This window comes from Octopus bimaculoides, chromosome 4 (assembly GCF_046866305.1).
Source record: "Octopus bimaculoides isolate indiv1 chromosome 4, ASM4686630v1, whole genome shotgun sequence".
Lineage (NCBI taxonomy): Eukaryota > Metazoa > Mollusca > Cephalopoda > Octopoda > Octopodidae > Octopus > Octopus bimaculoides.
Window position 1 is genome coordinate 40,453,501 of NC_142931.1, and position 16,434 is coordinate 40,469,934.

General features: G+C 36.5%; 1 protein-coding gene across 2 annotated transcripts in view; it reads right to left on the minus strand.

Annotated features, from left to right (window-relative positions):
* Nucleotides 1-335: 335 nt before the first annotated feature.
* The window catches only part of LOC106880462 (vacuolar protein sorting-associated protein 4), a 31,633-nt gene continuing 15,534 nt past the window's right edge, over nucleotides 336-16,434 (minus strand). For both annotated transcript variants that reach the window (XM_014930390.3, XM_014930389.3), the window contains exons 6-12: nucleotides 11,379-11,416; nucleotides 10,447-10,565; nucleotides 8,449-8,679; nucleotides 7,208-7,339; nucleotides 4,106-4,193; nucleotides 3,877-4,017; nucleotides 336-1,455 (exon numbers count right to left, since the gene is read on the minus strand). In XM_014930390.3, coding sequence (XP_014785876.1) covers nucleotides 1,354-1,455; nucleotides 3,877-4,017; nucleotides 4,106-4,193; nucleotides 7,208-7,339; nucleotides 8,449-8,679; nucleotides 10,447-10,565; nucleotides 11,379-11,416 — 851 coding nt within the window. In that variant the 3' untranslated portion in view covers nucleotides 336-1,353. The remainder of the gene's footprint in view (nucleotides 1,456-3,876; nucleotides 4,018-4,105; nucleotides 4,194-7,207; nucleotides 7,340-8,448; nucleotides 8,680-10,446; nucleotides 10,566-11,378; nucleotides 11,417-16,434) is intronic.

Sequence of the window (16,434 nt, forward strand, 5' to 3'; positions counted from 1 at the left end):
CATGGGAAAATGGACATAAAGCAAGTGATCATCAAAAAAAGAAAAAACATGTCAATAGAAGTGTAACTATAAAAATTTAAAGAACTATGTAAATAATTTTATGCAATAATTTGATCAAATTTAGAAGTCTAATTTATACTAAAATAAAGTCACTACTTTAGTGCAAGCTAATCTAATTAATTAACAAAACAAACTGTCAAAGACAAAATATTAAGTAAAAACCACAATAATTTTTATACAATACAGTAATGTTTTAAAAAATTAAAACAATGTTTTTTATAACACTGATTAAAGATTAAATTAAAAATTTTCTGATATATAAATGCATACACAAGTAACTGATGAGTACAATTTTATTACTCCATAAATTTATTTTGAAAAACTTGTTTGCTTATATTTAAATTTACATTACATTTATCTTTGCTTATATAGCTTTAAATTTAATAAAGCATCACAAGCAAAATGGTGTCCTAAGGATGATGTGGAATTAAGTTCACATTTAAAGACGTTCCATTTTAATTTTCCTTACAGAGAAGAGAGTGGGGTCCAGAGAAATAACTTAAAGGTGATCTAGCCAGGATGACCCTGCAGTTTACATGGACATATGAAACTGTAGAATAAAAAGTAAATAGTAAATAGAATTTAGTTGTTTTGTAGATTAATCAGAAATATTCCCTAAAGAAGTGTAATTTGTTACATTTTCCACTGAGGTATCAGAAGATTGAAATGTCAAGGAGAAAAAGAATGAGTCAAAAGAAAAAAACTTTCATGAAAGACCAGACAAGGAAGTTGCAAAGCATTCCAGGTTAACTGCTTCTCTCTTTTAAAATAACAAAACCACTTCTATTTTTGTCTCTACACAATCTCTGTACTAATGGTACGATAATTAGTACAAGATTGTGGTGAAAATTTTAAGGATCAAGCATTTATATGTTGATAGTTTGGAGATAAAGTCAACAATATGAGAGCATAATTTAAAATTTTGTTGTAAGATCCGTGGTTAGTTGTTGCTGAAAGGTTTCTCTGTATAAATAAAAACAGGAAGTTAAGTTGATAATAATGGTTTTATTTTTTAGTTTTGGGAAAGGGCCTTTTTAATGCAAGTATGATGAGAAAAATATTATAATCCATTTTCTTTTTTTTCATTTTTTTTTTTCTTTGCCAACATCCACAGCAACAGATAAATTTGAACATCTGCAGAAGAGTTATCCACAGCAGTAGATACATTTGACAATTATACGCTGCAGAGTTAGCAACCTTCCTAGTAGATGATACAAGCACAGTTTCACTAGTCATCAGAGAGTTATGTAATTTGCAGCAAAATTCATTGGGATATGTAAAGCTCATTGAAGCTTATCCTTCTTGACCAAAATCTAATGTGAATTTTTCTAATTTCTCCAAGTCTTTTTCATTCACGTTTGGTTTAATGGTTGAAAGCGACATCAACATATCACTCTGGAAAAAAAATTAATTAGATAACAGTAAAAAATTTTTAAAGTAATTAAGGTTGATTTAAATTGTTTTACAGTAAAAGAAAAAGAACTCAGTCTTAGCCACATGGTATTAATGCTGCCAGCATCATTCTAACCCCTTCCTAAACTCTTTGAATAATTACATGGCACAGGTTAAACAATTACAATGTACACATTCTTGTTGATGAAGCAAAAAACATACATGAAACAAACACTTCCGCACACACACAAGACTTCTTGCAAACGATTACCAAAGCATACAAGAAATCCAACATTTCTACATACAACATAAACACTGAAGTTTAGACAACATCGCTTCAAACATCACACGCTACAATAGATGCAAACACATATCTACACACCCCAACCTGTAACTACCAAAACCCCACCAACCACTCACTGCTTCAAAAAGGCTGTAGTCTACAGAACCACTCTCACACAACCTGATGGCATCACAAGGACACTACACAGTTATGACAGCCAATGACTTTAAGGGACAGTATACACAGCATATACATTCCTTCAGGTGCAGATATAGGGAAAATTCCACCTCCCTGTCCCATTTCATCTGACAACTCCGCAACCATCAGAATGACTTTCCCAATCATTGGCAGGTCTCTACCTTACTCCCCTGGAACTCACAATTGCCAACTCTGTCTCTGCAAGAGACTGCATGTTTTCCACCAACCTGCATATCCATCAACAGGAAAAATGTTGTCACTAGAGGTTCATCCTGTTAATAAACTTCAAGCCAATGGTAGCTGACAATCCATATATACCACCTTAGGCTGGCTGCACCACATGTAAGGGTAAGGTACTTAATCCTACCACCCATATTGACTACAGCCTCATGCATTATGATCATCAATTTTATCTAATACCATCAAATCTGGTTGCTCCCATGTAAAGATACTGCCACTGAGCTACTAACTCACAACACCCCACCCTACTATGTGTAATATCAAATGCTATGAACTGATGTCATTGAGTACATCACAGCTTGCAGCCATAGTGGCGACAGCTCCCTGCCAACATCTTATATGAACATGTAGGCCTAAAAAAAAAACCACTTATGTCACTTCTGCAGCATTAACGCATGACCCAAAACAGTTGCTCCAAAGATATAGTAGTCAGAGTGAGGACAGGTTGGAAAAAGTTCAAGGAGCTTCTACCACTCATAATAACAAAGGCCTTTACTCTTATTGTATGATGGTAAATTGTATGAAACTTGTGTTAGAATTGCAATGCTGCACAGTAGAGAGACATGGGCCTTGAATGTAGAGGACTTGAGAAAACTGTAGAGAAATCAAACAAGCATTCACTACATCCACTCCTCAACCCTATTCAATCTCTACAGTTGTCACCTACTCTTCCCTACTTATTATCCACTTAACACTCGTTTGCATCTCCTACCATAAAGCCACCTTCTCTGGATTTGTTGTGTAGTAAAATGCATGCCGATCTCACTAGAGGCTCACAAAAAGCACTTAGTACACTTTGTAAAATGTTCAGCATTAGGAAGGTCATCCAGCCATAGAAACAATGCCAAAATAGACAATGGAACATCATGTAGTCCTTGAGCCCATCAGATCCAGTTAAACTGCCCAATCCATGCCAGTATGGAACATGGGAATTAAATGATGATGGTGATACAGATAAAAGGAAACAATATTCATGGTGAGAAGAAAATACCTTTGACCATGGGTTTGCTCAATCAGGCCTGACCTGGAGCTAAAAAACAGCAATCCTAATCACTGTCCCAATTCTAAATTTTCACAAGAAACATAAGAATTTCTAAATAAGATTATCATTAGTCTACTTTACTACAGATGCACTGCTGGCTACTTCTTCACCTGAATGTTAGTTCATAATGCATTCCATTTACAGATCATTATCATTATTTAACATGTGTCTTCCATGCTGGCATGGACTGGACGGTTCAAGAGAATCCAACAACTCAAGGACTATATCAAGCTCCAACATCTGTTTTCCCATGATTCTACAGCTGGATGTCCTTCCTAATGCCAACCACTTTACAGAATGTACCACGTTCTTTTTTTTGTGGTGCTGGCACCAATGAGGTTATCAAGTAACTCACAAAACATTAAAAAAATATCTTGAGCCTGGGAGACTGAGTTGCAGATCACATTATCCACTGTATTTATACATCTAATCCAATGATGGCCTGGTCATCATCCCACTTTCTATGAAGTCTACACCTTAAATTCTTAATCTACATTTAATATATCCTACTGAGGTCATTTCTCAATTTCTGTTGCAAGACTTTCATTTTTTTACACTTTACTTGCAATATTAAAAATGTAATTTAACTGATGAATTACAATTGGCATTTTCACCAAATCAGCTAAAATTGTTAAACTTAGAGAAAAGTGTTTAACTTTACCATATTGACAAGAGGTTCATAAAGCTTGTCACTTGGTACTTGCATCCAGTTCATTTCAATAGCTCCTGGTGCTCCGGGGGAACATGGAGACAGATAATCATTTATCATAACAGAAGAGTCACTTCTGCTTGGGGCTTTCACCTGGGAAAAACAAAAATGATGTCATTTAAAATTTCTCACTCTTTAGACATTATGTAACTTCAGCTTTAAAAACAGTTAAACATCTTACCTGTCTAAAATGTGTAGCTGTTTGTACCTTCCTGACAGGTTGCATCAGAGCATCTCTGACCACAACACTAATATCAGCACCGGAATATCTGAAAAAAAAAAGTAATAAAAAGTTTTAATTGCCATTAATTATAATTACAAAAATAAAAGTAAATTGTAATTTCACAAATTTTCTAACATAATCAGGGAATAAAATATTGTAGCATAGAGGCCTGATTTGAGGATAAATATTAAACAACTACTGACCTCATCATCATCATTTAACGTCCACTTTCCATGCTGGCATGGGTTGGACGGTTTGACTGAGGACTGGTGAGCCAGAGGCTGCACCAGGCTCAATCTGATCTGGCAAAGTTTCTACAGCTGGATGCCCTTCCTTATGCCAACCATTCCGAGAGTGTAGTGTGTAATTTTACGAGCTACCGGCATGAGAGCCAGTCAGGCGGTTCTGGCAACAACCACGCTCAAAAGGCGTTTTTTATGTGCTACCTGCACTGTAGCCAGTCCAGCGGCACTGGCAACAACCACGCTTGAATGCTGTTTTTCACATGCCATTGGCACGTGCTGGTAAGGTGGTGCTGGCAACGATCACAGTCAAATGGTGCTTTTCACATGCCACCAGCACAGGAGCCAATCCATGGCCCTGGCAACAATCACGCTCAGATGTGCTTTTAACGTTCCAGTGGCACAAGTGCCAGTCAGGCGGTACTGTCATAGGCCACATCAGCGATTTTGATTTTGATTTCACTTGCCTCAATAGGTCTTCACAAGCAAAGTTTATTGTCCAATGAGGGGTAGTCATAAGTGGGCTGGTTACACCCATTGGCATAGGCCATGGGCTATGGTCTCACTTGGCTTGTCGGGTCTTCTCAAGCACAATATATCTCCAAAGGTCTCAGTCACTAGTCATTGCCGCATTAAGGCCTAATGTTCGAAGGTTGTGCTTCACCACTCATCCTAGGTTTTCCTGAGTCTACCTCTTCCACAGGTTTCCTCAACTGCTAGGATGTGACACTTTTTCACACAGCTGTCCTCATACATTCGCAACACATGACCATACCAGCACAGTAGTCTATCTTGCACACCACATCTGATGCTTCTTAAATCCAACTTTTCTCTCAGAGCACTTACAATCTGTCGTGTATGCACACTGACATTACACATCCAGCGAAGCATACTGGCTTGATTCTTCGCAAGCTTACACATGTCCTCAGCAGTCACAGCCCATGTTTCACTGCCATGTAGCAAGGCTGTTCATACACATGCATCATACAGGCTACCTTTTACTCTGAGCAAGAGGCCTTTTGTCACCAGCAGAGGTAGGAGCTCTCTGAACTCTGCCCAGGCTATTCTTATTCTAGCAGCTACACTTTCAAAGCATCCACCCCAGCTACTGACTTGGTCATCTAGGTAACAGAAGCTATCAACTACTTCTAGTTCTTCTCCCTGGAATGTGACAGAAGCTGTTCTCTGCATATTTTCAGTGTTTATAGCACCTGAGCATTTGCCACATACAAAAACTATCTTCCCAATTAGCCTCCCTTTGATATTGCTGTACTACTTATGTGTCCATAGCTTACACTGGGTACATCTTATGGAGTTTCTACCTGTGCCTTTTCTACAGATCGAATAGGGCTATCTACCTGAAGGGATTTGTGATTTGTGTGCCTTCCTACATACTAAGACTTTGGCTTTTGCTAGATTGACTCTAAGGCCCTTCGATTCTAGACCTTGCTTCCATACCTGAAACTTTTCCTCTAGTTCTGATAGTGACTCAGCAATTAGAGCAAGGTCATCAGCATAGAGGAGCTCCGAGGGGCATCCTGTCTTGAATTCCTCTGTTATTGCCTGGAGAACTATGATGAATAAGAGGGGGCTGAGGACTGATCTTTGGTGGACCCCTACCCCTAGTGACCACATATAGGTTTCCTCAATGGCTCATAAAAAGATAACGACAGTGATGGTGGCACTGATGATCATAATGATGATCATCATCATTTAACATCTGTTTACCATGAGCTGGATGGCTTGACAGGAGAGGCTCCAGTTGTCTGTTCTGGTATGGTTTCTATGGCTGAATGCCCTTTCTAATGCCAACCCTTTTACAGAGTGTAGTGGGTGCTTTTTTATGTGACACCAACACAGTATGGGTGATTTTCACGTGGCACTGGTACAGGTGCCTTTTACATGGAACCAGCAAATGGTGATGACAGCAATTTGAAATCTTGGTGTCCCAAAATACCACAAGCTATTCTATCCTTTGGAGATATCACTGTCGACAAGTTGGTTGTCCTGGGATGTGGAACAAGTTGATATTTCTTATGACTCTTTGATAGTGTGCTCAAATAATGACTAGTGGAAGTGACAAAGAAATTAATAGATTATTTGGTAGAGACAGGAAGTTGATAAGAAGGTAATCAAAGTGACTGAGAGATGTTGGTGGAGAGGTGAGTAAAGTAAAAAGTATGAGAAAAAGAGATCAAGAATGAGGTATTGTGAGGGCAAGCAATCTGCTTGGCTGTCCTCTCACCAATCACCTCTGCTCCAAGTCCTCATCCACCCATTCACCACACCCTAAACCCATATCTCTTGTTCACTGTAACTATCTCGTCATCAACTTCCTATCCCAACCATTTCCTTTTTCACTTGCAATCAGCTATTACTTAAGCACACTCTACCAAATGATTATACTCCATGTCAAACTTGCAACCAAATTAATTTGCACCCAATAAACTCTCATGGATTTACAATTACCACTATTGCCAACACAGTTCCTTAATAGTTTTTCCAGATTACACATTCTACTGTTATCTGTTCTCAGCATTACTAAACATGTTTCCAAAATAATCGATAAGTCAATAGCTGCCAACATCTCTACATTTTCAGTTCCTTTCATAGTAATTCAATAAAATTCTAAAGTCCATTAGGATGTCTTCTTTTACAAAAAGAATCCATAGACTTCAAAGAAAGATTGAACTTCAAGTTGAAAAAATAGGGCTAGTTAGAAAGTTGTAACTCTAACTACTGAAAATATTAAATATTTCTATAAAAACTAGTGCCACACATTTTTCTAAATCAAAACAATCCTAAATATATCAATTACCCTTCAGCAACACGACCAAGTTCTCGGAGGTCACTTTCAGTTAAATCATTCGGTGTGTTTTCAAGATGAAGACGAAAGACTTCTCCTCGTCCAGCAGCATCAGGTAGTGGTATATAAATTCGTTTTTCAAACCTGAAAATAGAAATGTTTTGATTTTAAAAAATCAAATACAAACATACATACAAACAGATTCCATTTATAAGGTATTCAATAACTGACTGTTATTCCTTCACTTAGGATTTGGGTCCAGAATTACAGTGAAACAAAATAATATCTCCAATTATATGCATAACAACCAGTGTTTACAATACAATATCTACATAAAGCTAGGTGAACTCTACTTATATACAACTGAGACAGTAAAATCCATGGAAACTAGAAATGGCCTGCATCAACAAATACTAAGTACAAAACAAAAAATTCACAAAGGACAACCAATCTACATTATTTTACTATGAGGAGAATAGAAGCAGCCTAACATTTCCAGCTGAACCCACTATTGCAGAGAGAGATGAAACATTTATTAACAATCTCCAATCAATTTATTTGAAACTATTAAAGACATTCAATTTCTCCTTCTCCAAGGAGAAAAGAACTCAAGCTGGTCCACATGTAAAGTACCCATGCTGGTACTGCATAAAAAGCACCCAGCACACTCTGTAAAGTAGTTGACATTAGGAAGGACATCCAGCTGTAGAAACTAGGTCAAATCAGGCAGGAACCTGATACTGCTCTCCAGCTTACTAGCTCTGGTCAAACTGTGAAACCCATGCCAGCATGAAAAATGGACATCAAATGATGATGATGAAGAAAGAGTTCCGCTCAAAATGTTAGACCTGTCTTCTTCCTCAAGGTAAAATAAAGTTATGTGATTTTATGAACATTTATTAGTTATATAGATTATGTATATAATAGTACTTAAATACAGCTAGATGGACTGAGTCAATGCCAAGAAAGTAATGCTGTACTGATGCCATAGTATAAACAACTCTTTACAAGTACACTAACTCATTACTCAGCGCTGCCTGTCTATTTTTTCCAATTGACTTAGAAAGACTTGTATCTAAAACAAATAGCAACTCACCATCTAATAATTAAAAAAATGAAAAGCAAACACATTATTGTTGATCAAACAACTAATAAGGAAGCTAACAAAAGAAAAACTGAACTGACTACTAAAAACTTAAAATGGTAATTTATTTAATACGAAAATTTTCACTTTGGAGAAAATGTAATTTTACCTCCTTCTGATGGCGGAATCCAAAGTCCAGGGGATATTGGTAGCAGCCAACACTAAAACTCCATCATTATTTGTACCAACACCCTGCATCTGTGTAAGAAATTCTGTCTTGATTCTACGGGCTGATTCTGATTCAGTATCTGTTCTTGATCCACACAATGCATCCACTTCATCAATAAAAATAATACTTGGCTTCTGGTCTCGCGCTAAATCAAAAAGTGTTCGCACTAATCTGAAACAAAATACAAATTTCCATTAAACAAAGGAAGAAAGCTTGAATTATTAAAAAGAGGTAAAAGAAAATGCAGGATTACTCGGTAACAAATAAAAATAAGACAGTAAGAAAAAAATAAACCCTCAAAGCATCATAAATGCAATGTAAGGGTCATCAAACATAGATTGGCTTAACATCATTATTTAGCACCCATTTTCCATGTTGACATGGGTTAGAAGGTTTGACTGGGACTGGTAAGCTGGAGGGCTGTACCAGGTTCCAGTCTGATTTGGCTTGGTTTCTATAGCTGGATACCCTTCCTAACACCAACTATTCCAAGAGTGTATGGGAAGCTTTTGACATGTCATCATCATGGATGCCTTTTATGTGTCACCATCACAGGTGCCTTTTACAAGTCACTGTTACAAGTGCCTTTTACACGTCACCAGTACTGTCCATGACTACATTTTGTGTCAATCAACAGCAATAATATTTACCAGTATAATCCTGTTATTTACATGAATAATCAATACTATCCAAAATTATGCTGTTTTACCAAATTTTCTGTTAGCCTCATGCACTGCAACTAACGGATTTTGTTCAAAACGGGGGCACCAGTTTTCATTTATGTTTTATGTAGTGTTTTTGGTACCGAAAGACTTTCTAATTTCGTATACTTATTTATTTTGTGTTATAGAACAGAAAAAAATTTTTGTATTCGAATTTATTTCATGTAAAAAATTGTCTTATTTCGATAATTTCTACTAATCACTGACGTCTATTCAGTTGAAAACAGTTAGCGCTGTAACGGTGTATATCGTATTAATCCCCGTTAGTTCTGACATTTCCGATTAACTAGACTGTTAACCCTAACCCTAACTCTAGAATCCGAACTCTAAAATTGTTACACACATAGATACGCACAGCGTAATTTATTATATAAACAATATATGCGTATAAATTACGATTAAACCGGATGAAATATGTCACAGGGAATAACATTTTTATGACCGGCCAGCAGTAACTCTATTCAGCTGAATAGACGTCAGTGATTGGTTGAAATTACAGAAATACGACAACTTTAACATGAAATAACTTGCGATGTACGTTTTTTTGTTAAGAAGACTAAGAGAAAAAGATGTTTTATATGACACATTCTACCAGTGTCCCAAGTTTCAAAGTGTTTCGTTAAGAAAATACTGGTGCCCCCGTTTTGAACAAGATCCCAACTAACTTTTAAAGCTGAGCATTTAGTTGGTTTAATTGAAAAAAGATCTCATCTCATTTCTTTTTGAATGGAATGGTCTGGAAGAAAGGATGCATCCATGACCTTTGCAAGCACTCTAAGTGAACAAACACTAGTAAGGACATTGCCATGCATCTACATTTCTATTATAACAAAACATAAGCAGCTTTATTGTATCTCTGGTCCCTTTCAATATGATTAGGGACATAGATGGTACCACTCATTTGTACTGTAAAATGAAAACAATATTCCTTTAATATTAGAATGGGAAGAAATGAATCCAAAGACAATCTTCAGTGACATGTCATTGATAATAATTAAATAATTAAATAATAATACCTTTCCTTAGCTGATTACATTTATATTTTCTTCTATTCCATTTCTTGGACAAAGCACACAATTTGTATTCAGTTTAACATCTCTCTCATTTAACTTTATCATCTAGTATTCCTACATCAATACACACGCACACACACAAACAACATTATGTAATATATTTAAGATAAAGACATCAATGAAGTAACAGAAATTTAACATACTTTTCACTTTCTCCAAGCCACTTGGACACAAGATCAGATGAGCGGACTGAGAAAAATGTTGAATTGTTTGCTTCTGTAGCAACGGCTTTCGCGAGATAGGATTTACCAGTACCTGGAGGCTGTAGGAAAATGAATAAAATAGAAAATAATCGAGTTGGAATAATCTACAGAATTCCAACTAAAATATTACATTAAATAAACAGTAATTTAACAAAGAGGGGAACTAATTAGCAGAGGTTTGTTATGTAAATCAACCAATCTAAGTGTTTAGTTCATTTACTATGAAAAGAATTTCTAAAATTGCTAATATAAAGGTTGGAATCAGTTGAGAAAATGACTTATTTGAGAATTTAAAGAACAACTATACATTTAAATATATATCATTAAATTAACTATTTCTACAAAGAAGTAAAAACAGCTATATTTACAAAAGGTACAAATATATAAGTTTGAATAAACAGTTAACATTGTACTTAAATCAAACATCTTAAGTCATGTGTAGTATTAACTTTAAAAAAATGCACTGTTTGGAATCTAAATTAACATAAAATTCTGATGGAAGTGTTTAATTTGGATAATAAATGGAACAGTCTCAGGTGGGTCAGAAAATAAGAATGATAAAACTAGTATTCTCTTAATCTTTATATTCTTCATTTTATTTAATTATTTCAACAGTCACTTATATTAGAAATTCAACACTACTCTACCTTCAGTATTTTCAAAAAACAAAAAAGTATCCATAATTTATGAAAAGGATCCAAAATTTAAGACCTTGTGGTCTAGCATAAAACATAGCAAATGACTGAAACAGTTTATCTCTAAATCCTTATATAGTTTAATATGCATCATATTACACATTACTAAAACGGTATAATAGAAAATACAAACACAACAAAGAAAAACATTGAATAAGAAAAAAATGAAATCAATACCCCAAATAATAGTATTCCTCTCCAAGGTTTTCTTTTACCTGCATTACAAAACAAATGAGAAATGTAACCAATATTATAAAGGATCAATTAATGTTGTCTTTTTCTCTTTTAATCACCTAACAGTAAATATCAGCGGTGCTAGTAACAGGATACAAACTGTTGACATAATAACCAACTCATGTAGCTACAACTTTCAATAACTGTAAACTATTAACATTCACTTTTCCTTCATAACAATTTATAACAAAACACACATCACTGTCATCGCTATCATTTAGCATCCATCTTCCATGCTAGCATGCATGGGTAAGATGGTTTAACTGGGGCTCATAAGCTGGAGAGCTGCATCAGGCTCCAGTCTGTTTTGGCTTGCTTTCTACAGCTGGATGCCCTTCCTAATGCCAAAACACATTTATATATATATTTGTTCATTTTTACATCTACTTTACTATGCTAGAATGGGTTAATCAAATATATTACTGGGACATTGTCTTACAACAGGATGCCTTCCTTGTTGCTAACCCATAACTGTTTTTCATGTAAGGGATTTCTTATTTTGTAGATCTTTGGTGGCACAAAGCCAGTGGATGGTTTGTTAACAAAGGAAATGATGTCATCACTTGTTGCGCAGTGGTTTTTCAGAGAAATGCAAATGTAAACAAACGCAGGCACACATGAGCATGCTCATGCAATCATCATCATCATCATCATCATCATCGTTTAACGTCTGCTTTCCATGCTAGCATGGGTTAGACAATTTGGCTGAGGACTGGTGAAACTGGATGGCAACACCAGCCTCCAATCTGATTTGGCAGAGTTTCTACAGCTGGATGCCCTTCCTAATGCCAACCACTCAGAGAGTGTAGTGGGTGCTTTTACGTGTCACCCGCACGAAGGCCAGTCAGGCGGTACTGGCAACGGCCACGCTCAAAATGGTGTATTTTATGTGCCACTCACACAAGAGCTAGTCCAGGGGCACTGGCAGCGATCTCGCTCGAAAATCCTACGAAGGCCAGTCAGGCGGTACTGGCAACGGTCACGCTCAAAATGGTGTATTTTATGTGCCACTCACACAAGAGCTAGTCCAGGGGCACTGGCAGCGATCTCGCTCGAAAATCCTACGAAGGCCAGTCAGGCGGTACTGGCAACGGCCACGCTCAAAATGGTGTATTTTATGTGCCACTCACACAAGAGCTAGTCCAGGGGCACTGGCAGCGATCTCGCTCGAAAATCCTACGAAGGCCAGTCAGGCGGTACTGGCAACGGTCACGCTCAAAATGGTGTATTTTATGTGCCACTCACACAAGAGCTAGTCCAGGGGCACTGGCAGCGATCTCGCTCGAAAATCCTACGAAGGCCAGTCAGGCGGTACTGGCAACGGCCACGCTCAAAATGGTGCATTTTATGTGCCACCCGCACAAGAGCCAGTCCAGGGGCACTGGCAACGATCTCACTCGAAAATCCTACGAAAGCCAGTCAGGCGGTACTGGCAATATATACATATATTTATAGAGAGAGTTAGCGGCTATAGTAACCGACTAAGCGATAAAATATCCGTATATACTATCAGTATCCGTAACCTGTATTATCCCCAGGCGATGGTGTGCAGGCACACCATACACGTTGAGTGCAGGTAACAACAGGATAAACAAGAGTTTATCAGGAACCAATGCAAGTAATTAGAAAATGGAGAAAACCATAGATTAACCAACACATCGACTGGACCACATTTATAGCTTATTTATTATTACAATGCATGACAAGACAAATCTTACAGCTGTTTCTAATCAGATTATCAGAATGCAGTCTATACATAAATGCAAGAATAAAATTCTTCATCTACATAGGGCATTTGAATTAAGGCAACAGATCTTCATCAGAGTGAACTTATTCACTGTGAAATCCTTCAAAAATATAAAGTAGTCCCTAAGAGTATCCTCAAAACAATCAACTTAGAGGTCAAAAAGATTATGTTAGAGTATAATACTGATGACCGAACTGAACCATTTACACCGATTTGACCTGGTATAACTATTAAGGACCATAAAGATAATTATCCACATAACACCAAGGTCGGATTAATATGCCCCAATAAGTCAGACTTAGGTAAGGTTAGCAAAGCAATCTCAGATAAGTATATACCAACCGTTAAGATGAAAACTGTGGACCAGAAAGGACACCCTGACTTCTTTGATGTAACTGTGGGAGCCTCGGACTCAGCTGAGGTAAGTGACCTCGTGGGTATTTACCTCTTAGATAACATCTATAGAGAATTCCCTGAACTCACAGGAGGCCTATATAGAGATGATGTACTCTTCCTTATTAAAAGCATCTCCAATAGATGCCTAGAATTAATCTAAAAACACCTGTATAAATTCTTCAATAGATTCGGCCTCTCCATTACTATAGAGAATGAAAACTACTTCATCAATTACTTAGACGCTAACTGTGATTTAAATACAGATTTACACCAACCTTATATGAAACCTAACTCCAATCTTAAGTATATAAACTATCAAAGTAACTATCCACAATCAGTAAAAAGGGCTTTAATTAGAAGCATTAGTAAAAGGATTTCCTATCTCTCATCTAACAAGGACATATTTGATAGTCATAAGGATAGGTACAATAAGGCTCTTAAGGATGCCAGCTATAGAGTAGAATTAAATATATCCCACATGAGCGGGAAAGGAATAACGAATATGATAATTGCAACATTATTGCGCATAACCATGTAAAAAGACACAGGTAGCAGTAACAAATGACACTAACATGACTAAATTTAGTAACTGCATGAATAACTACAAAAATTATAGTAACTCACAAGGTAGGTCCACGAGGGTCAATGCACGCAGGAAAAGTAACATCTATAAGCACACCACCCACAAAGTAACTACCAGCAAATCGGGAGATAAGATCTGGTGTACAATCCCTTTTGTAATGCAAATAAGGATGAACTTAGCATAGCAATTAATGAATGTCGTAAATAGACGCCTTGACATGAAAATAGGTATTCCAATCTTATAAATAGCAGTTACAACCTTACACATAATTTAGGGAGCATAATATCCTCCCTGAATAATAATAAATTATATAATTTCAACTCAAATAGAAACAAATATGGTACAGATGGCGGTATTAGAAATAATAATAATAATAATAATCACGACCTCCAACCTCAGTACAGAATACTCTCAGAACCAAAATAACCACTTTAACCTCAAAAAACCTAATCCTACCCCACTAGGAAGCTATTCCCCCCTGCAAGATAACCTATGTGACTGTGGGAACAGGAATAATTGTGCATTTGGTAACACCTGTAGAATTAAGGACACTAAGTATCAATGCACAGTCACAACAAAGTCTAGCAAATGGAGTTATATTGGTGCAACCCAAAATGAAATAAAACGAAGACTGGCTGTGCACCAGCATTCTTTTAGAAACAGAAACTTAATTCGACTGGCTGAAGTAGGTACATTTGGGAGCTCAAAGACAGTAACATTAGCTTCACATTAAATTGGGAGATCCTTGCTACCGCATCTTCGTATAATGAAAAAAATAGAAAGTGTCACCCTTGCATAAATGAGATCTTTTATATTCTAACAGTACAAATTCCGTTAGTGAACCTGAGAGTTGAGTGAAGTATAGCTTGCCTGCATAAAGGTAGGTCTACTTTCGATAAATATAAATAACACTAGAAATGGGTACAAAGAATACATTTGGAGTTAATACACTTTTGTTTATAATTTTAACGATTAGATTTAATTAGTATTTTTTCTCTCTTTGAGCATTTGTTTTTGCTTCTTAGGCTTATTTAATAAATTGCTTATTTCAAGGTTACTTTTCTCATAGGATCAACCGACATGTGGTCTCTGCATTAATTTGTACCCATTAGTGCCATTATATTCTTTTATACTGGTTTATTTCAGCATTTGACTTGGCCTTAAATATTATCCGTCTAACTGTCAGTGCCATTTTATTTGTGCATTGTAGAGCACCTATGGGATATATTTTCCTTATATACCTCATTATTACTACAATTCACTATATACAAGGTTTAGCCCCCTTTCTCCCCCCCCACCCCGCCCTCACTAGTTCTCATAGAACCGCTGACTTACCAGGACCTGTTGCCTCCCCTTAACCACAAACTTGTTAGTCTCACAATTCCTTCCCTCTTGCATGTTTTAACTTTAAGATGCTGTAAGACATAAACGGCCCTTAATATCTATTCATTAACTTATCTCCCATGCCTTTTTCCCTTCCTTTCTTTTCTTTATTTATAAACAAATCCTTTGTAACAGTTTTAACTTGTAACCTCCGTTTCAAATTGTAACTGACCAATGTAGAAACTACCGGACTTAGACATACCCCACTGTGGATCATAGGCAGGGTTTCTTGGTATTAATCCCTGTGAATAAATTTTTTCTGTAGCACCCTACGATAATTGTTTACTTTTACTTAAGTTTTCCCCATTAACATAGGTGTGACCTTTGATAATTATGTTAATATTTTCTTTACATAGAGTTTCTTGATAACTTTTTTTTTTTTTAAACCCTGACCCCCACCTTCTAATTGTACCCACCCATTTATAATTTGTAGTATTCCCTAGACTTTTTATAGCCCACTCTTTCATCTACGCTCTTGTAGCCCTGATGGCAAATTTATCTGCACTTAAGATATTGGGCTTCTAGACTATTTGTCTAAGCCATGTTTTCTTTCCTTGTCATTCTTCCTTTTGTTTATATTGTATGCTCTTGTTTTTCACTCTGATGAAGATCTGTTGCCTTAATTCAAATGCCCTATGTAGATGAAGAATTTTATTCTTGCATTTATGTATAGACTGCATTCTGGTAATCTGATTAGAAACAACTGTAAGATTTGTCTTGTCATGCTTTGTATTAATAAATAAGCTATAAATGTGGTCCAATCGATGTGTTGGTTAATCTATGGTTTTCTCCATTTTCTCATTACTTATATATATATTTATACATACATACACACACACACACACACACACACACACAATGGTCTAATGGACTCCTTTCACTTTCTGTCT